Source organism: Pelecanus crispus, chromosome 21 (genome assembly GCF_030463565.1).
Source record: "Pelecanus crispus isolate bPelCri1 chromosome 21, bPelCri1.pri, whole genome shotgun sequence".
Taxonomy (NCBI): Eukaryota; Metazoa; Chordata; class Aves; order Pelecaniformes; family Pelecanidae; genus Pelecanus; species Pelecanus crispus.
This window is the reverse complement of record NC_134663.1, coordinates 3,440,532-3,462,644: the sequence shown is the minus strand read 5'-3', so window position 1 is coordinate 3,462,644 and position 22,113 is coordinate 3,440,532. Positions and strand designations below refer to the sequence as shown.

Here is a 22,113-nt window from a genome sequence, read left to right as displayed (position 1 = left end):
CATCCAGGATCTCAAAACACTCACAAAAACACGTAACACAACATCGATGTTCTCCTGAATTCAAGACAAACATGTCCCAAGGTTTATCATGTCATTAAACCTTTATAATACCAACAATAAAAAACTACATCAATTTTAATACCATGCATATTGGGACTGAATTCCAGAGCTGCTGAGGACTTACACCTCTGTTTAAAAACCACAAAAACTGCAGACCATACATGTGAAAAGCAAGTTCAAAGTATGCAGTCATGCACGTCCAGGGATTTCAATGACAGCCTTAAATCGGAACACTCAGCCCAGTACAGCGTAAACGGATGCGCTCCTCTGTACGCCTTCGTGTACTCTCCGTAGTGCCCACGCATGCTGTCCTAAAGGTGCTTTACTGTTAATAGGAGCAGAATTAGGTGAACCTCATGTGCTTTTAAAAAGCCCCTCTCCTGCCACGCAATCAGTGAAATCACATTATTTGTTTACTTTTTCTTTCTGATATAGTCCGAGGAAAAACCCACCCTGGTCCACTAGATAATTTGGTCTGCGACAGTAAATACAAGATAGAGAAGTTTTTAATTAAAATAAAAAATTGAAAGAAGGTAGCAGTAGTGGGTCAGGAATGTTTTCAATAAAAAAAATTACAGTTAAATTACAGACATCTTAAACTTATCATTTCCATTTACAATTATAAAAATAAATAAGGAGAGAAAATCTGAGCTATTATCACTACAAGTCTAACTCACTGTTAATCTGTGGAACATACACTGGGCTGCACAGTGTGAAGGTTATTAGACGCCAGTTCTCAAAACCCACTGCATATACGTTACAGTATTTTCTGCCACTGCAGATCACAGAGCTATTCTCACTAGAATCGGTGTCCTTTCCTAATCCAATAATCCACTGAAATGGAAAGCTGTCTGTTTCTCTCTTCCCCTGATGTGGATTAGAGCCTGTAACATTTTTAAAGGAATTTATCACAGCATGACAAATTTTAATTAAAAGCTCCAGAAAACAAGTGTTGAGCATATTTCTCCAAAGGAAAAATATCCTCTAAGACTTGAAATTTAACACTAGCTTTGAACAGCATGGCTATAAAATGGGATTAGATTTTGTCTTCTCTGCAGACTGGATATTTAACTTTGAGATTTGTTTTATTCAAAACTATGAATTGGGTGGAAACACTGATGTTTGCTTTCATTTCTGGTATGCAGAGATGACATCATTATGGACTGTTCTACTCCCATTTTTAGCCCTCCTGTTTAAAAGACATTAGATGACATTTCCAAAAGCATCTAATTAGCATGGAGAGATGATTCTCATTTTGAAAACTAAGTAGTGTCTCTCAAAATTAAATTGCAAAATTTAAGTCAGGTAGGTACCAGAGCAAAGACCAGAACACTCCAAAAAATCATGGGTCTGGTGGGATTTCTCGTAAGAGTGTGGGCACTTAATTCCACTTAATTAAAATCAGTCAGGCTGCGTGCTTATTCACACACTTAAACGCCCAACTGCCTTTAAAAATCTGACACTTAGAAGACAATGCTTTTCTCTAAAACTGGCATGAAGCCCTAAATCATTTAGGCACAGTATAGAAATTCCATCTTGTACAACTAAGCAAACTATGCTGACTTATATCAGCTAAGAACATAACTCTTCACATACCACAGTCAGTTACACATTTAAGAAAACTGAACTCCTGTTTGTGAGTTAGTCTGCCAAAAGGCAAGAAGGAGAAGCGGGAAGAGTTTACAGCACTTCAAACTCTAGAACAAAAATAACACGAAGAAAGAAAAAAGTCCCCCAACTTTAAACCGCTTTTGGTGTAGAAAATTTGCCAATGAACACGCCCACAATATCTCGGGAAGGGAAACCTCCTCACTCTCTACCCTTTAGGCATCAGCTGTCCCTTTCCTTCCAGTTAGGGTGATGCCTCAGCTCCAGCAGGCTCCAACTGGCCAGACAACAAAGGCAGCAAGAAAAGCCTGAACTGCGTGGACAGCGTACCAAGATAAACCTTAAGGAACCTGCCAGGTGAGGCAGGGCAGCTGCAAGGCAGAGCCTACAGGAAGACAGTGTCTTCGCTGCTTTTTAAGGAGCTGGCGGTGGAGTAAAAGCAAAGATCAAAACACAAACGAAAGGGCTGTTTCAGCCACTGCTCAACTTACACAGAGCACTGAAGCTTCCCAGACGTCTGCCAGCACTGGGATGGGTTACAGCCACCACCCTGCCCGCTCTCCTGACTCTGGGTGACTTGGGCATCTTGCTAGCTCGGGGTTAGCACCTAGGATCAGCACACAGCAGAGACAGCCACTGTTCTTATTCCTAATGGCTGGCAGCTGCATGATCCAAGGAAGGAAAGGAGAGGATAATTAACCACTTACAGGCTAAGTACTCTGTTCATAAACCTAGTCTATAAAACTGCAAAAAAAGCAGTCAGAACCAAGTGTCTTCACGTTAAAGAGCATTGTGTAAAGGGTCATTAAAGATCAGCTGAAAAATTCTTCCCAAGGTCTGACTTCCTCCCATGAGGTTTTTTTTTGCATGGACTAGTTCCTTCCTCCAGGAAAAAAACCCTGCTGAATGTACAAGTTACTACTATGAGTTAAAATTATTAAAGCAGATCAAACAGGTAGGGAAATAAGACTCAAAAAAGTCACTTGGAACCAAGTCACTTGTTTACCCACGACAGATAAACCATTAGCTGGGATTCCAGCAGTCTCCTTTGTTTCTGCTGACTTACCAAAGGATTTAAAAGCAAACCTGCTCTGAAAAAGAAATGCACCTAAAAAACATGAGGTAACAGGCAGATGTAGAATGGGGAAAGGCACTGAATTAACAATAGGTGGTGTTAATATGTACTTTTCTACAATTCAGACCACATCCTGCTCTTCTGCCTAAAGCAAAATTCTCACCGAAGACAGAAAGTTCTTGTTCAAGTGAAGAGCTTCAGAGGGTCCTTTAGTTCGTGCGTGCAGCAGAAGGAAGACAGTGGTTACAAGAAGAGGAAGAAGTGGACAAAATATGAAAGACAAGAAAACCCTGTGGTTTTCAAGTCAAGGAGCATCTATGTCCAAGAACATAATGTGGAGCTGACAAGTCCTACAATGCACCCGAGAGAGGGGGTGAACCACGGCCAAGTTGTCCAGAAAGGTTTCGAAGATTTCCCCTGAGAAGGCAACCGCCCAGAAGACAGCTGCATGTGTGCTACTGCGAACACGACTGTGGATGTATGTGATGTGACTGCAGCGCAGCTTCCAAAACGTCTCCAACCTGGTTTGTGATGTGAATCCAATATGACCCTTTGATGAAAGCAATCTCTTTTACAGAGCCACGCAGGCAGCGAAGTAAAGGCAGCTTCTGCAGGTTTCTTTAACTGGAGTCACGCTGAAGCCAAAGGAATGTAGAAGTACAAAAGAAAGGACTTCTTCAGTCTGAACAAAAAAACCCCTAGGGTTTCATCGGTTTTGTTTCTCCCTGAAAAGGCTTTGCTGAGAAAAGCTTTCGTTAGGTTTAATGAACTTCAACTTTTCAGTAAGGTAATGAAACCCATTTAAGTCATGTGAGCAGAATAATGGTGCAGCGGCCTGCAAAAAACCCCAACCCAACAGTATTTGTATTTACTACTGCGAGCAACATCCTCAGGAGGGGTTTTAGCGTGTCTCCCCAGTGTCTACCCAATAATCAGAAGCTAAATGACAGTCACAGTTAACAAGCAAAATTATCTCCTGGAGGAGAGAGCCCATGACAGAATCTTCATCAATACTGATAATAAACAGGCCACAATATAACCAAACAGCCAAAGTTTTGTATAGGTTCAGAAATAAACTGGGATCCAAATTCCTCAGCTGGTCCCTCTTTATGATGAGTTTTAAGAAGCTCTGAACTTTCCAAAAAGTTTGAATCTGAACATTGCAGGCAAGCTCCCATGTTCCCTGCATTCCATAGTGAAAGGGAACAACAATTGAGTGCTTTTTCCCCCCTTCCCTGGAAAAGTGAAAAACAACAGCCATGACAAAAACTATGTTTATAAATAGACCAGTCACACAGGCAGAATAGCATGGCAAAATATTCTGCCTGCCTGTGACAAGTAGCCTTGAAAGGTGCAAAACAGAACATTGGGAGTATTAATCACAAATAGTGACATCCTGGGTTTTGCCAGCAAGCTTCCAGCGGCAGCTCAGGCACAGAGAACACTGTGTCTAAGGCCCCTATGGTCCATAAATAACAATGATATTTGTGTTGAATTTTCGGTCACTATGCAACTGTGAGGACAGGCTATTCCAACAGTGCGCAACAGCCTTTTTCTACATGGATCACGTGAATTTAAAAATACTGAAACTTAAGATCCTGTCATTTTTTCTCTATACAAATAGAGAGACCGATGCTGACATCCAGACAGAGCAGGGAATAAATAACTAAAAGAAAAATTTAACAGATTATCCCATCCTCCAAGGAAAGAAAAGCTGCAGAGAGCTGGAGTAATCCAAGCAACAGGAAAGCAGGTGGTTAATTGTCAAGTCTTTCACATGCATCCCAGATCCAAATGGCTCCTTAAAGTCTAGTGGCCGTTAAAAACCTAGATCAAGGGAGGCTATAAAACAAAGTGCAAGTACTGCCACAGATCGGTGCAGGGGGGGGAAAAAGAAAAAAAAAGAGGATGAGACTTATTTATATTTCTGTCAATTTGCCCAGTGAAAGTAAAGGTTACAGTGACTATCAGACTTTCTTTCTGACATCAGGATGTATGGCTAGTTTTGCATACTCCATCCTCTCAAAGTTGCTGATACCAGTACAGTGCTGGCATCAATGCAGCTTCTATTCGTCTCACATATTCACAGGAGAGAAACAACTTTTTACACCCTATTAAAAAGCACAAAGATGAAAGATTGTACCAAGTCCCAGATGCAAGCAGAAACCAAGTAGGTAAGTGTCGTGGTTTAGCCACGACATGATAATAATAACAGTATAATAATGACAATAACAATATCCAAAGCAAGTGATGCTCAATGCAACTGCTCACCACCCGCCGACCGATACCCAGCCAGTTCCCGAGCAGCAATCGCTGCTCCCGGCCAACCCCCCCCCAGTTTCTATACTGCCCATGACGCCGTATGGTATGGAATAGCCCTTGGGGCAGTTTGGATCAAGTATTCTGGCTGTGCCCCCTCCCAGCTTCTTGTGCCCCTGGCAGAGCATGGGAAGCTGAAAAGTCCTTGACTGGCATAAGCAGTGCTGAGCAACAACTAAAAACATCAGCGTGTTATCAACATTCTTCTCATTCTAAATCCAAAACACAGCACTATGCCTGCTGCTAGGAAGAAAATTAACTCTATCCCAGCCAAAACCAGGACAGTAAGATAATTCCAGAAGGAGTATCAACTGCTCTGTAGTGTTAAAACCAGAATCAACAGTGAAATTATGACAAAGTACTGGTGAACCTAAACTCTCCATAGGGAGTGAGCAACTGCCACTACTTGAGCAGAGATGGAGTAAGGCAGAATGTCTGCGCTTCATCTTAAATACGTATGATGACTAGCAGAAAAAAAAAAGACTTCTTATTCTGCTAACAATGCTCAGGTCTCTGCTTGCAATCAAGAATCTTAGGAGACTGCACATCATACACCGGCACCTGACATCTCAGGAGCCGACATTTCACAACTTAGGAATGGCTGCGATGTGTCTCACTTCATGCCAGTCAGGGCTTGGCTACGCTACAGGGGCAGAAGGAAGGATCAGTACATAGGTACAGCTGTAAAGCTGTAATGAATTTATGTGAAAATACTGTAGGACACATTTCATACTGGTGTGGCTTACCTTGTTTCAAACACTGGTGCAAATCACTACCGTGAGAGATTTACACTAGGAATGAGGGGCTGAAACTGCATCAGTGAAAAAACTTGGGACAGACAAGACTAAGACAGACAAGAATTCCAGTAGGTCAACTTCTGCTACGTGATTAGTGTCTCAGTACTGAAAAGGTAAATACCAAAAGGAACTCCCGTTGTGACTGTATTTCCCAAAGAAAACTCTAAGGGGAGTGAATGGAATGGCAGGTGAGATCACTAGTCTTTAGGGTCAGATAGCCCCAGTATGTCAGTAAAAAGAAAGCAGTCATTTCACTCCAGGCGTTTGCCGTTCCACCAGCGAGCGATGATCCTCACTGCAATCCTTGCTCTGAAGAGACAACACTGGATTTTCTGGTTTTTGGGGGTGGAGGGGGAGGTTTGGCTTCACGTCTGCTGGGTAGTGGTGGAGCAACCTAAGAAGATAGAACAGAAACACAGAGAAAAATAAGCCATTACTGGGAAGTTGAGACATTTTGCTTTACCAAACAAGAAATCCAAAAGGTCCTGTACTACTTGATGTTTCTTTCAGGACCAAATCTTTGAACTCAGCCTCTACAGTACTCCATTGCGTGGCTCACCACTTGCTTAGCCAAAACGGTCAAGATTTCAGGACTATGTTAACTGAAGGAGGACAGAGTCAACTTTACAACAAAGTAACAAAGCCCTTCAGAAAATACTTTTACAATCTCTCTTTACAGCCCTTCAAATCCTTTTCATTTGGCTGCAAGCCAAGGTCAATGTTGCAAGTCAGAACATGTTAGTAATTAGTTTTCTTACAAGACTCAAGGGAAGGAGGCTCTTTTATTAATCCTGTTGAACCAGTGACTCCCACAGCATCCCCAGAGCTGGCACATTTCCGCCATTCATGCCACCTACAGCAGCTGCTATACGGCCCCTTTTCAGAAGGGCAGTCAATGCTGACCAAATGAAGGGCAAAGTAGAAAACCTCCTATTTATCCCATGCTTCCAGGCTTTATGCCACTGTCACCTCTCTCTCCAACAGAATTAAGTGATCAGCTGTTTTGTTGTCTTCCTGTGTTGTCAGAAGTAACGTATTTTGTTAAGTGCGATCATTCTTTAAATTCTTTTTGGTCCAATTCCAGTTCATCTAACTAAGGTCCTCTGTAAATCCTCTTTTCAAATTGGACTGGGAAAGCCATCCATCCCTTTCACAGTTACAAAGAGATGCTTTCTGTATCTGCGCACTGGTAAGCGATTACAGTCTCATACGTTTCAGGGGCAGATGAAATGATTCTGACACAATGGCCAGAGTATTTGCATGTTAAGTATCTGCAAGCCGTTTGGAATCCCACAGGGCAAGAGAAACGTCAGTGATACGGCGTAAAAAATGTGGCAATTTGATGTTCCTAGAAGGAAAACAACTTCATGAAATTGAGAAAAAGCTGTGGCTAAGATGGTGATATAATACAGGCTGTTTTAAGTGCCTAATGTGACACACGCCTTCAAAAACTAGATTTTTCTGAGCTGAGGACTCAAAAGGAGACATTTATAATTTCTGAAAATGTGTGAAGTTTTGTCCCCTTCTTTTTCAGGACCAGATTATTGTGCTATTTTATACTGATCATGTTTTTGAAACTTTTTAATCATTGTACTTGTTTGTTTTCAATATATCTTCCCACGCCCATGCACAGTTTGTCTAACCAAGGACAACACAACTCCCACTTGAAAAAAAAGGGACTCCACTTGATAGCCTTCTCTTGAGGCAAAAAAACCTTTTTATTCTTTTGTGGTTTCAGGGAGTGAACCAGTAAATTGATTAGACAAGTTTCAAGTAGCACCACCCTAGAAGCAGCTTGGAAAATTCCACTGGTGTCTCTTTCTCAAAAGCTGTTTTCCAAAAAAATGTCAGCTCTCATTTCCGTACCTCCACAGAATTCCTCGGGTTGCTATTCTCATAGGGCTTGCTTTTGGGCGGAGGTGGGGGTGGGGTGCTATGTAAGCTAGCAGTTGCCAATCCATCAGCCTGCAATGAGGGAAAACCTAGAAGCAACAACAACAATAAGAAAAGACATTAAAGTAGGCGGAAAAGGAATGGGAAATGGGATTGACCATGTAGAATTTTAAGGGAGAATCATTTAATATCTTGTGCTTTCAACCTGCTAACAGTTCTCTGCTTTACCAGCTAAACACGAATGGGTATGTAAAAGTAGAGTCACAGTTGTATCTCCCTGAAGTTCAAAATGCCCAAAAGAGTTCTCTGTTCAGCAAATGAATCTAAGTTTATGTGAAAATTGCATGCCTGAGAGAACAGAAAATTTAATCCATTATCGCATCTGCAATGTTCAGTGGGGTTTCCTTTCAGCCTGGGCCTCAACCTGAGAATTCACTTTGATTTTAACTCCAGTTGATGGAGTAGATAAGTATCCAAACTTCAGAAGAATTCCTGGGAAGCTGTCCTGCTACTAATGGCAATTAAAACCACTTGCTAAGTAGAAGAGTGAGGTTTCACATTCCTTTCACACATCTCTCTTCATATAGTATTCCTGCATTTGTTTGTGTTTCTGGTTGTCTCCCCACCCCATCCCCCACCCTGATATGTATTTTTTGGTTTTAATCCTCTCAATAGTTTTATGCTCGTTTAGTTCATTATCTACAGTAGATTCTGCATATATATCCACATAAGAGGAAGGGCAGTCAGGTCCTACCTATGAACATCTGTTCCTTTAAAAAAAGAGCAGTAGAGTGAGAAATGCAATGGCAAGCAAGGAAGTTGTCAGTTGTATTTTTACCTTAGCCATATTTATCTGATGCTTCAGAATTAACTACAGAGCTTACTGGATATGCAAGGAAGGTAACTGCACAAATTATTAATTTTGCTAATTTTTCAAGATAAATGCCTTCTCTTTCAGGTGTAACATTTAGTAGCTGAGTTTCCAAGCTGCAGAGCAACTTCTCCCAAAACTTTTTGCCATGCGATGGGAGTTACTGTTCATTAATTAACAAAGCCTTCAGTGCTTGGCCAGAAAATTTAGCCATAGACCTGATCAGAAATACCATGCTGGATTGATGCAGTTCCACCCAGTGAATTCACAGGAGGAACTGCTCTAGTATGTGCTGTAACCACTTGACTTGATGCATTTACAAGCACCTACACTGATTGCACGTGATGTTCACCTCGAGGTTTAAAATACCTTCCCACAAGTCAATACAGGAGAAAACAAGAAAGAAACTGAAAAAGATAAAAATTGTGCTCTGGAATTCATCTGATACACAATTTTAATGAGTGATATGTAAGTCACAAGTATGCTCACCGTGCCTTTGGTAACACTGCCAAATTCTGTTATCTGACAAAAACGTCTACAAACATTAACAGCCCAGAGTCACTTTCTGTGAACTACTTCAGAGTAGTTCCTCCCTCATTCTCTACCTCCCCAGCGAGGTCACCTCAGTAAACATGTAGTAATTCCTACTACTGCAGCTTCTGCCCTGAAGGATGTGGCAACCGCCCTATAATAGAACTTACTTTGGGTTCTTGGGGTTTTGGGAGTGATGGGTGGTGGGCTGCGAGGCGTTGATTGCTGGAGTGAAGAACCCTGAAGCAAAGTCAGCCTGTTGTCTCCTAATTGAAGACTCTTTGGCCTTTGTGCTTTTCCTGACATGCCCTGGTTTAAACAAAGAGTAAACAAAACCTTTAGAAGTCAGTGAGATTGCTGCACATTATCAGACAATCAGACCTGTCACAAAGGCATCAACATGCTCCAGAAAAGCCATGCCGAAGAGAAAGGTGCATTCAGGTGAGACGTAAGAGTGAGATCACTGCACCCGCTAAGCCACGGCAAAAGGCATACACCGTGCTCCTATGACACATCCAGTTTTCTGTGGAACCCTACTAACTAGGTAGCAATAGTAAAGTGTTTTTAACGACCTTAGTGTATTAACTACGAAGGGAAGATGTCAAGCTAAAAAATTGCTGCAGTTCTGTGAACAAATTTTGGGGGAAAAAAGTCTTTCCAAGAAGAAAAAAAAAAAATTAAATTCTGGGTGTAAGTCAGGACTACTAGTACCATCCAGCTCCTTAGGGCTGTGAAACAAGTCTATTTTGGGCTTTACAGAGCCAATCCCTTGCATCTGGGACTTGGGAGATGTTGTTCCAGTTCATTCCAGTGTCATGCGTGTCCTCTGTGCTCTTCACTCAAATCGTGAGGCCATCTGAATATGGTCCCAAGAGTCCAGTGTATGAATATTATGGTCCTTTTAAATATTAGTTTATTGCTTTACAGAGAAGGCTGTCACTTACACATGTAGTTAAACTCACTGGGCTCTTTTAGAGATCAATTCTCCATCACTGAGCAGTTCAGGATTTCTCACTTCACAGAAGGGACCACACATTGGTGTACAGTGAATATAAAACTTACAAAGACCAAAGCTGCTGGACGTACAGCAAGCCTTTGGTTCCCTCTGGCTTTCTAGCTCCCAAGCAGCTTAGTCAAGAGTTGCATAAAATCAGTCTGTCCAATTCTTGTGCCGCACTATGCAGCTTTGGAACAGATCAGCTATAAAAAACAGCTTTCTCGGTACTTTGCAACGTTCTTAAGCACGAACATAACCCTTAACTGCTCGTTCACTTCAGTAAGCTGATCACACATGTAATTTGCCCTCAGAGATGTGGGGGGGAGAGGGAGGCGGGTGTTCTGGTTTGCATCTCTCAGCTCTCTGCAATGCATCTGACATGCCTTACTGTCCTAGCGAAGTGGTCGATACAAATGGGCTTTCTTCCAGATCCTTTCCCTCTAGTTTTACTTAATAAAGTGATCAGCAGCTGACATCACAGTTTGTGGGTTAAACCCATTTAATTCTTCCAGAGGCAGAGGGCCAGGCCTCCTGAACCACTAATACTTACAACCCCAGATTTTCCTCTTGAGTGGAAAGCCTGTCAATACCAAATGACATGATTCTAGAACCACAGTTCCCCTTTTTATAAATATTCTGCAGACTCCAAGTGCTGGCAGCATCACTCAGATTTGATGAGAATTCCTGAATATATAGCAGCATAACCTGTGCCTGCCAGATTCAGTTGAAATCTTGGGAGGGAAAGGGAAATAGAGGAACTCATGTTTTCTCATTATTTACGCAGCCTGTGTTAAGTCAAATTAGTATCACTGAGCCACCAGCTTAAATACTCAGATGCCTAATTCTCAAATAGTCTCTGACAGTGTAACATAGTCTTAGCATAAATCAGGATAATGCTCCAAGCTCGTGCAACTCTACTTTTGGACTGAAACTTATCTGTTCATATTAGGTGATCATTCTGAATCCCACTGTCAACCTGAATGCCTAACAGTCTCCAATATATTCCTTGTTACAACACTCCCGGTCGGGGTATAGATTCTCTTTTATTCCTCTTCTGCAAATAATTTGCTCAAGGAGTAAACACTCCTGTCCTCAGGCAGGTCTGGAGCAGAGTGCAGACTGGAAGAACCAGTTCTTCAGAGTCCTGAGCTGGTGACCTAATTACCAGACCATCTTTTTTCAAGTCCCGATCTATCAAGCTGATCCTCACCTTGCAGTACATTTGATTTGTGCAGTGATGCTGACTGATAGCAGCTGAACATCTGGCTCGCCAGCTGGATTTTTGAGTGGGCTAGCAGTATCTGCTTGCTCCAAGAAAACCAGAACAATTCTACATTGTGCTGAGTGCACCACGCAGTCCTCCACTCCTGCAAAACGAGGGCACTGAGCACCTAGATGAAACATCAGTGCCTCCTGCTTCCAGTTTGTACCTTAAGCCAAACTGCAGTTTGGTCTGTGACACAAGTTTTCCAAATAAAAAAGTAAGAATTACTCAGATGACCAAGGCTTTTGGTATTTGAACCCCTCCCACTATTTAATGAAGTTCCCAACGACAAGCATGGCTGAAAGCAACGGAAACACTAAAATCTCCTGCTGTGGATTTTATTATTGCTATTATTTTTTTTTTTTTTTTTTTTTTACCATTTTGGAAGTCAGTTCCGTTTCTGGCTCCTTCTCTACAATGACCTGAGACTTGCTAATACTCCAATCCTTCCGCTTGAGTTTGCTAATCCGGTTATCACCATCATCTTTCATGGGCAGTTCCTCAGCTCTGGAAGCTGTTGATATTCTTCTCTCCAAGAGAGGCTCCAGAATAGATCTGTCACCCACACCAAGAGTGAAAATACATGAAACTTTAGTCCATCAGACATTTAAAGCACTGTCTGTTAAAAAGCTCTGATCTCTTAGTTTGCCTAAGAGATTAATGTGAAAAACCGAGTTATGACCGTGGAATTTTCAGTGAGATCTGTGCTCCTAAGTTACCCTAGCAAATTTGAGTATAATGCCTTGCATACAAGATAAGTGTGATCTACTTGCAGAAGGAGCCAGACCTGCATTTTATGCTGAACCCTGCCACCGAGTCTGCTGTGTCACCTTGAGCAAGTCACCTAGACTCCCTGGCTATCACAGATGCAAACTAGATGTAACAGAAGTAACGTCAGGAAATGTTTCCATGTGTGGCAGCTCCTTTTAATGCCACGTATGCAGCTGCAAACAGGTAGATAGAACAAGTAGCATATGACTACGCACCTCTTTGCAGACCACAAACTAAATTACCTTGTAGTATCTTACACCTCTGTTTGCCAGCATTCCTGGGAAACAGAAATAGAGTACATCTGAAATATACTGCCTGCATCCCTCTTCAGTATCATGTAGATAACTGGGACTCCAGAGGCAGACAGTCGTGGGTTCAATTCCCAGAACTGTCCCCACCTGCGCTTCAAACTCCCTATCTCTAAAATGGGATAACAACGTCAGCCTCCATTTAAAGTTTTAAATGCGTAGGTATTACTACTGTGTGTGGAATAAATCTTCATTTTAAGATTAACTAATTCCGGCAGAGGCATATCCCCATTCTTGTAAATGGCACATAGAGGCTGATTACTTACCCGTCTGAACCTGGTCTGGAGGAAGTGCTATCAGATGATGTGGAAGATGTAGAGACCACAGAAGATGCCACAGATGTGACAGAGAGCCGTCTCAGCGTGGAAGACATGATATAGGGCAACACGACAGAGCCTGACCTGCTCTGTTTCCTTTCGGTGAGGGAGGGAGGCTGCAGACAAACACGCTTGTGGTAAATCATGTAACACTCACTCACAAGTGGGAAAGGGGAAAGTTGTGTTTCTTGAAGGCAAGCCACTGAACAACTAGGTATGCTTACCAAAGTTATTACACCATACTGCTTCTCCACCTTCTTCTTCAGCTCTTTGAAACAGGCTGTCAGCCTGTCATGTAGAGGCTTCAGCTGTTCCGTCAGCTTCTCACCATGGATCCTAATCCCTTCTGCCAACAATGGCATCTGAAAGGAGGAACAAAATTAAGCTATGAATGGACAAATCAGCTCTCCTGCTCCAGGAAGGAATTTTCAATGCATGCTACACATCTCAGATACAATCAAAGCACTCAAATCAACGTCTTTTGAGTACGCAGATGCAAAAAAAGCAATCATACAGTAAGGAAGCTCAGCTACTGACTCATAACTTGTGACACTGTAGTAACTTGACTGTCTGTCTGAGCTCCATGTGTTCAGGAAACATGAACACGTTCCCCATCTGTACCTATGGTTCCCTCTTCCCTACTCAGATTCCATATTCTGCTTTGGAAAACAGAGCATGTTAAATGTTGGAGTTTGACAACTTAGCCCCCAGAGCTGTATGACTGTGAGGTAGCTTTAAGTGGGCTCTCTTGCGTGGAAGTATGCAAAAACTGGTCTGCAGGGATGCAATTTGCATTACAAAAAAACTAGGGCAAATTTTCATTGCTATGCAGGTCAAAATAGACAACTTTCACTGGTCAGACTGACAAAATATTAAGTCTGATGATTTCATGAAAAGGTAACAGATATTTTGTTACTTACACTCATGAGGGAAAAATCTATGCCACATTGGCAAATATTCCAAAATAACATTTCAGAGCAACACGAGATACATGAACAGTCTAGGCCACAATTTTAGTTTCCTCAAAATAGAAGCAACTGTACACACTTCCACATTGTTCTTATAGTATTCATCTGCATTATCTCTCCAAAACAACAGTGCTGGAAAAACATCTGCACTCGTACATAGTGCTTCCACTTCTTTCCCCATACGATACCTGTAGAGCAATTAGTTGCTTAAGCAGTTCAATTTTATCTTGATCTTCAGGATGTTCTTGAAGATACTTCTCTGTGAAAAAGGCCTGAAAGCAAAGAGAGAAGATGATACAGACACTACATTGCTTTCACAGCTAACTCCAAGTGAAAGATCCTTGTACTTTAAAAGCAATTAATTGGCATTATTCCTCATAGCAAGTTTGGTTTTAGTATCTCCCTGACACAAAGCTGAGGGACAAAGAACCATTTGTTGAGAACTGGGAAGAAAAGACACTTTTTTTGCCTTAAAAAAAAAAAAAGCACCAAACCCGAATTTTACTATTTTTTTCAGTGAAACACTGATACATAAAAAAGTTACTTAATCACAAGGGTTTTCTTCAATTCCAATTCCCTTCTCATAAAATAGTATTGATTTGAATAATCAAGGCTACATTACTTGTCACTTAAATGCCAGTAGCAGATCCAGTCTCTGAGTTTTCACTTCAAGAAGTCTTTCATTTTTAGTACACAATGACATGCCACCAACCTCAGCTGCAGAAAGGTGAACAGGGCATCTCCTGCCTGCAATTTCCTTAAGCTCTATGATTTAAGCCCTTAAGTACAACATTTTCACATGGGGCTTGTTACAAAGATTCGGTAGAAATAAAGACCGTGTTGAGAGTTTGACTCAGTTTGATTCAACAAAGCACCTTTAGTCTATGCTTCTTATGTGTTTACCTTTAATCAACAGAATCTGGTATCGGTTTAAAGTTGAACAAACACAAGTACACTTTCCTGGAACGAAGCCTTAGAATTGTGCCAATTCACATTATGTGCTACAGTGTATTGCATTGAAATGTATCACAACTCCTGCTGAGAAGAATTTAATTTTTCTTTTTCCTAGATAAAATCCCTAATAATTTTTCATTTGGTTTTAAAACGCGTCTCTGATCTATTTCAGCCTCTGCGTATATTTCTTAGTTCTGCGTTCCATTAACTGGGCTGTATGCACAAGTGTTTATAGGCCTAGTGGTATGACTCTGAAAGGGGCTGATGTCAAGAGGAGGTTAGCCTGTGAAAGGACTGCCGGGTAGGTCCCAGTGGATTTTTCTTGAAAGTGTTTAATTATTGCAAGAAGAAAGCGCATGTTAAAAATGCAGACTTTGGCTTTTGGCTACAATGAAACAATTAAAACTCAAGATTTTAGCCGCCCACAAAAGCCAAATGTTCTGTACTGATCTTCAGTTGAAATAGGAAAATATGAACCAGAAATGAGTGTTTCCAGATGTGGTTACAGATACTTTGTATTTCCTAGTTTTAACTGCTTTCCCACTTTCGTAATTCTAAACTTTATGTCAACCTTAATTCATAAAATGGGAGGATAAATCAGACCCTCTCCCATTTAACTTTTGCACTTCATTTCACGTGACTGGAACACATCTGAGAAGAATTAAATGTGTTTTAACACCATCCATTCAGTTTATGGAAATAAGCAATGTATTTTGTGCTGGGAATACCATCATTAGATACTGGGAATAAACAGCTTAAGTTAAACATCACAATAAAGGAAGAACATATACTCTTCAACTGAAGTCAACTGAATAAACCTGGATAACACACACTGTTTTTTTCCTGAAATAGATGCTCTGTGCTGCAAGACTCCACAGATAGATTATCTGCTGGAAAGAGAAATCCTCATTTGCCTTACCATGCTATATTAATACAATGGAAAAAAGTTAGCTCTTTCGCTTTTCATTGTTACTTGCACCCATCGTCAGGCTCACCAAGCACCTCAATGCCCCCACGAGGTAGGACCATGTTGTTATCACCACTATAAATGAGGCCCAAAAGCTGGATCACTCATCTCTGTGGCAACGCACAGCAGTAAAACGCTAAAGATAATATGTGGGGTTTTCCACCTTCCAGTTTAGTGGTAATCTCTTCTCTTTGTTCTTTTTGCCTCTTCTTTGAGCTCTGAACAGATACAGCTACAGAATGCACCATGTCTGAGTAACCACTGAAAACCGAACTTGAATCTCCCATGTTTCAATTCAGGTATTCAACATTGCAGAGGTCAACAGACTGAGCTACAGATAAATGTGAAAAAGACCTTTTCGTAGTTGGCATATCCCCCCATGACCGCTGGGTCCACAATCCCGTTCAGGAGCATAGAGAGAGGATGTACAGGAAGACTCCGGTCCCAGACATGCTGTTGGACAATGTTGCTGATTTTCTCATTGGTTAGCTCCATCGTTTCTATGGCGTTCTCCAAGGGGCTGATCTCTTCCTGACAGAAAAAGAAGAAACAGAATAAACCTTCATTTGCCTCCACTGAATATGAAGTTAAGCAACTCCTCATATATGAATGGCAGCCTAGTAGTTTCCAGCAGAGGATTTTGGACCCCCTGTGCTAACCACCTTACACAGGGGGTCCAAAATCCAAAATTTTGGTCCCCTGTGCTAACTATCAGAGATGAGCACAAGAACGATCTTATACCTTAACCTGAAGGAACAACAGTTTAGGACTTGGCTGCTGACTCTGGAGTATGTTACAGAGGTAACCACTCTCCCAAGCATTATACAGTCAACGCAGAACTTTGCTGCCTTGGGTAGAGCAGAATGGCATAAGAAGACAAGCACATCAAAGAAGATACACATTTGCTTTTAGCTGAAGCAGAAGTGATTGGTGTGCCACATCCAATAGCAGAAGGACCAGTCCTAACTGTTTCAAGACTTTTTACTCCACAAAAGATTGGAGGGGATGAAACCCAGCCCACATGCAGAACTCACCGTTGCAATCTGTTTGACTTCAAACCACTTGAGGATGCCTGGAAATGAATACGCTGTCGTGTAGGTTGTCCTTTCTATCCACATATTCTAGTTAGGGAAGGAAAAAATTCCAAGATGTAAGGAAAATATTGGTCTTGCAATTCAATTCTCTTCTGCGGTAGAGCATGGAACCAGACTTTCAGCACTAGCTGGCAGGACTTACACAATGACTTTCACCTTCACTAGCTGGGATGGAACCCAGTGTTTTTGGCAATAGACACCACCTCTACTATTTAAACGGTATCTACATTAGCAGCAGTAGGCTGTACCCTCCATGTGGACCACTGTTAGCAGCACTGTGATTACGGCATATTTAGACAGAGTTATATGCAACATGCTCAACTACTACACATGAGCAACAGTACGCCTCACAGGCAGCAAGGAAACATGCTACTACACTACATCCAAGGCTCACTCTCCACTGTAAATCTTAAAAGTTGGCCTGAAGTTGAACTGATCTTTCATGGTTAGAGGCTGGCCTCTGTAAGGACAGCTACATCATCCACAACCTACCAGACACACAGCTGCACGCTGTAGGAAGCTGCGGTTAGACAGCACAGTATTTATGGATTCTAGATCAAGGATTTTGACCATTACAACTTCATCTACGGAGCCCCCTGACATTATCACATTGAGTTTATGTAAAGATTGCAGTGCAAAGTGCAGCCCTTTGCTTCTCCTACATTTTAATAGCAAAACTGCATTGCCACAGGTGGAGGAAAAAAACAATTGTGACAGTGCTGTTCACAATGCCACCAACAAAATAAATAAATGCATAGAACCATTTTCTCATAGCACAGACACCCAAGCCAGCTGGCAACAACAGCAAAGGACTCACAGCAAACTCATTGTCTGGATCTTTTTCTCCTTTCCTGACGGGTCGGGAGTGTGTGAACTGCTGTACCTCGTTTGCTCTGTAGTAGCTAGAAAGAAGCAGAGTAAATGGTGAGTTTTCTCACCTCCCATCCTCCTTACAGAAATGTTCCTCTGTTTCCTCTCAAAACCAGCCACATTTGAACTGGACTGTGAAACAAATTTACACAACACACAAAGGCACTCCACCTTGTGCCTAGGCTAGTTGAGAAAAATACAGAGGAAACGCTGAGGGAAAAGGAAAAGAAATTACTTTAAGATCTGTTCAGGAACAGGTTTATCTTTATAATTAGGTGGCAGGTTCATCACAGGCTTCACAATAAAGCACTGCACATCTGAGCAGCTATAGTTAAGGATGAAAAAACTATGAATCCTTTTGGGAAAACAGGAGAGGGAGAAGAATACCCTTCCTGTTTTCATCAAATGTCAGACTTCTCAACAATTCCCTGTGCTCTTGTCATGTTTGAAGAAAAATACTTAGTAGTTTATCAACAAATCACAGGCATTATATTGCTTCTTGTAGTTTGTACGCTACTCATGAACTAAAAACCCAAAAAGATAAGGGCTGTACGAATACTTCCAACTATTGAAATTCCCTGGTGAAATGCTTGGGAAGCCTGGGTGCTACCGATTTCTACTTTGGGGGCAGGAAAACAAGATTCTGCACTGGGTTCTGTAACAGATGCACCTGTCTCTCCTCTCTCGCCCACCACCCCACGGTTATTTGTCAGATTCTTCCAGTACAGTGAAGCCGCCCCTCCCTCCCAAGTTTTAGTGCAATAAAGCTAACTGAAGAAAGTAGGCTTTTTTAAATCAGTGAACATCTACTTCATCTTCAGCTTTTGCAACTGTGAACCATGACAGACATTTAAAAAATGTAGTTAATAATAGCATCCCCAAGCACAACAGCTTAAAATGTTGTTCCTTCACAGTTCTAAGGACTCTCTTGAAGGCTTTACAGAAGTAAAAACCTGTATGGAAAAGGAAAGCATAAACAATTTGACCCACATTAATAGATTATTTCTGTGAATCACCTGCCAATTGCACTCTGAAGTGGCAATGTTTACTGGTGGGTAGGGTAGCCCCATACATCCTTTACTTCACTGAGGGTAGTGCTAAACAGTATTTTGAAAGCAAAGGCAAGGTCATTCTGCCTGCACTGAAGAGCCAGATGGATACTAGCCAAATCTGAACCCAAAACCGCATAGCCACATTAGATCAAGCACTGAGCCCAAGCTAATATATTCTTTCTCTCAGGAGAGCTTATTAGCTTGGGCTTCATGCCATGCTAAGCATGCTATAGAGCTTCTAGTTCAGAACTGGTGGAAGACTGCCTGTTAACTGTGTAGGCATTCTCTGAGACTGTGTACAGCTCACTCACTATCTCCGGTACACTATTACGAAACAACCAAAGGAAAAACAAGGCCTTTTATCGTAAAAGAGCAAGGAAACAGATTCTAAGCAAAAGTAAAAAAGAACCTGAGACGGAGATTAAAAAAGCATGAAATTAAAACAAACTACAGAACCATCAACCTCTGCCTAACACAACAGTGACTTGGGCACTCAAACTCCTCATCTTTTCAGAAGGTGTTTGTAAGAGTCCGAGAAGAACCTGTACCAAATCCAAGCTATGCAGCTGCTCCCCTTTACAATAAGGCTATGCCAAAGGCCCGGAACCAAACACCCCCAAACTTCTGGAAGAGTTCAGATCTGGATCCAAATTTTGCCGTTCAGGTTCATCTTGAGCCAAAAACATTAGAACAAACACAAACAGATGCAAAGGAAGTAGCTGAAACAAAGCAGCAATAGAAGAGGCATTTTTTGATACCAAGTTTGGTCTTGAATGAATTTTAATTTCCTATGTGGATTTAGTGCTTGGCAGGCTTATTGCAAGGGAAGCATCTGGTATCACTGCTTGAGTTGTGCCTTTGTACACAGACTCTTAAGGCCAAAATGGACCATCAGATTCTCTAGTCTAGCCTGTATAACACAGGCCAGAAGTCCAGTAACTTGTTTTTTGCCGATGTACATCTTCCAGGAGCACATCTGCTACTGACTGGAAGTCACAAACAAGAATCTGAAGCATCTTCACTAGGTTGTACTTGGTCACGCTCACAAAGAGCAAGATGATCGTAAGCCTCGTGGTGTGCTGTGTCACACGGTTTGGAGTTCCACCAGCATAAAGAAAAAATAAGAAAAGAAACATTCATAAATGCTAGTTAACTGCAAGCAAGAAGAGAGCATACTTCCACTTTCTTTATATCCCACTTTCACTGCCTCTATTTTACCTCTTTCACCTAGAAATACCAAACTGGATCACATACATACTACAGCAGTCAGCACCACCTGCTTGAGAAGAACGCACAAGAAATCCTGACCTGCAACCTGTTAAGAGCAACTCGTTTAAATCTGACAATATCAAGCTGTCTCTCTTTTTCAATATGTTTAAGTTCACTATTGCAATTCTGGATAATCTTATTTTCATGCCCAGTGCCTGCCTTCAAAGTCCCCCTGGAGCAATAAGTTCCTTGCTTATTATTGTTGTTTATGAATTCTCTTATTCTAGGAAAGAGGCAGATCTTGAATGTGCCAAAATGTATTAGAACCAAAAAGATACACTGTTTAGGAGAAGACTTGATCTCTTCTCCTGGAGGGGCAGTGCTGGTCATCTTCTCTGCGCTAGGAAACTGGGTCAATAGCTTCAGGTTGAAGTCCTCCCTTCGTTCATACTCTTTGCCACGGTAGATAAAAATTTTATTCTGTGGGTAGCAGGAAAAAAAGAGAATTAAGACTAAACAAAGCAATAAGAAAGAGCTTTCCAAGCATACAGAGAGTAGTCTCAGATATCTATCTAGTTTATACGAAGGGTTGTCCCCTACACAGAGACAGAGTCAGAGTCAGAACACGTGAGAGAAGAAACACAGGCTAGAATGACAACACAGCAACTCTCAGGAGCAAGGCCCTGCAACAGCATCCTCATATTTGTCTAGAAAACTCACTGTTCCACATACAAGTGTTACTGAACATGTTCATGCTTTCTAGCACTCTAAGAACTCACACATTCAACACATGAAATCTCAGTCAGAGGACTGATTTTAAGTAAGGGAACACATGTCCCAAAAAGTTCTTTAACGCAGGGAACTGCATGCTCCTTGCCAGACCACTTATGGTATGAATTAACCGAGGGATCTCTCTATGCACAAAGACACAAGTTTTACCTCCGTTCCATTCCTGACTCTCTTCAGCTACCATTAACAAAATGGCCAGCTATGACAGTTTTGCACTACAGACTTAACAGCAGGCCACAGCCAATTGTTTTTCCACACTGGCCACCAAGCAGTGGTGGTTTCTGGAAGGGATGGTTTTAAAAACATGACCTGCAGGTGAAAGCCTTCTATGCCATCCAGTTCCACAGTCCTAAGTTAACATTTTCTTTTTTATTAAGCTTGGCTTCCATTTAAGACCAGCAACTTGAAACAACTCCAGCCTGAAAATGTAAATGTTCCTTAATTTTAAATAATAGTTGGGAATATTTTCTAGTATGCTACACCCTGCCCATCTGACTCACTTTGGCTAGATTCTTGCATTATAGCTAGCACAGACCCAGCAATGCTTAGCAGCAAATCTCAAACAGGAAGTATCTTTGCATTTTAATTCTTCTGTGTGGGACAGACTCTCACTAATGTGCTTGAGCACTGAAATGACCCATGTCCTGAAAATTAGGCTGATTCAGGCTGAAAAGCAATGGGATGATTTCTTTACAAGCTAAATATTTTCTAATGGCAACAATCATATTTCTGAGGAAGTGTATGGGGCACAAATACAAAAGGTAGATTCTGTTTAAGTCCATGTAAGAACATACAATCATCGAACAAATCCTATTGCAGCACACTAATTTTATTAAAGCTGTTAACACAAAAAATCTGGTCTCTTACTTGTCTCTTTTTCTATGCTGAAATGTTTTGTAATACTTAAGGGATTTAGATCTCTCAGCATCATTCAAATGAAAAGGAGTTTGGAATCTGATTTTTCTTGGAAGCTCTGCAAAAGTTGTGACTTTTAGGGTGCCCACCACTCCAGAACTTGAGTGCTGAAGAATTCTTACCCGGAGGAAAGAGGGGAAACCCTGACCATAGTATCCAACAGCAAAGTACTCTGGTTGAGGTCTCATTGCCTTCATAATATTCTCATAAAAAGTAGCTCGTTTTTTCTGAAAAAGAAAAAGTCGCGGGGATTTTCACTTTGGAGTATTTAAGGACACTGCCAGACTGTAGGTCACATTCCCAGTGACAATTCCTGATCTATTCGCTCTCCCCTACGGAATACTTTTTACAATTGTTTTTTTGATACAGTATCTCATACTTATCCATTTACTTGGTTAAATATTTGGTTTATCTGGGCCAGAATCAACTTCATTTCCTGATTTGCAGACATGAGAACAATGCCATGTTTTTTAGGATTCCAGGA

At 41.5% G+C, this 22,113-nt stretch overlaps 1 protein-coding gene across 1 annotated transcript in view; it reads right to left on the bottom strand.

Moving 5' to 3' along the window:
- Positions 1-6,151: 6,151 nt before the first annotated feature.
- Positions 6,152-22,113, bottom strand: part of DOCK5 (dedicator of cytokinesis 5) — a 64,153-nt gene continuing 48,191 nt past the window's right edge. The window contains 13 exon segments of the mRNA XM_009483902.2: positions 6,152-6,253; positions 7,726-7,841; positions 9,325-9,463; positions 11,793-11,970; positions 12,761-12,927; positions 13,036-13,173; positions 13,968-14,051; positions 16,055-16,231; positions 16,735-16,821; positions 17,612-17,696; positions 17,900-17,981; positions 20,264-20,405; positions 21,752-21,856. Of these exon segments, the coding sequence (XP_009482177.2) occupies positions 6,152-6,253; positions 7,726-7,841; positions 9,325-9,463; positions 11,793-11,970; positions 12,761-12,927; positions 13,036-13,173; positions 13,968-14,051; positions 16,055-16,231; positions 16,735-16,821; positions 17,612-17,696; positions 17,900-17,981; positions 20,264-20,405; positions 21,752-21,856 (1,602 nt within the window).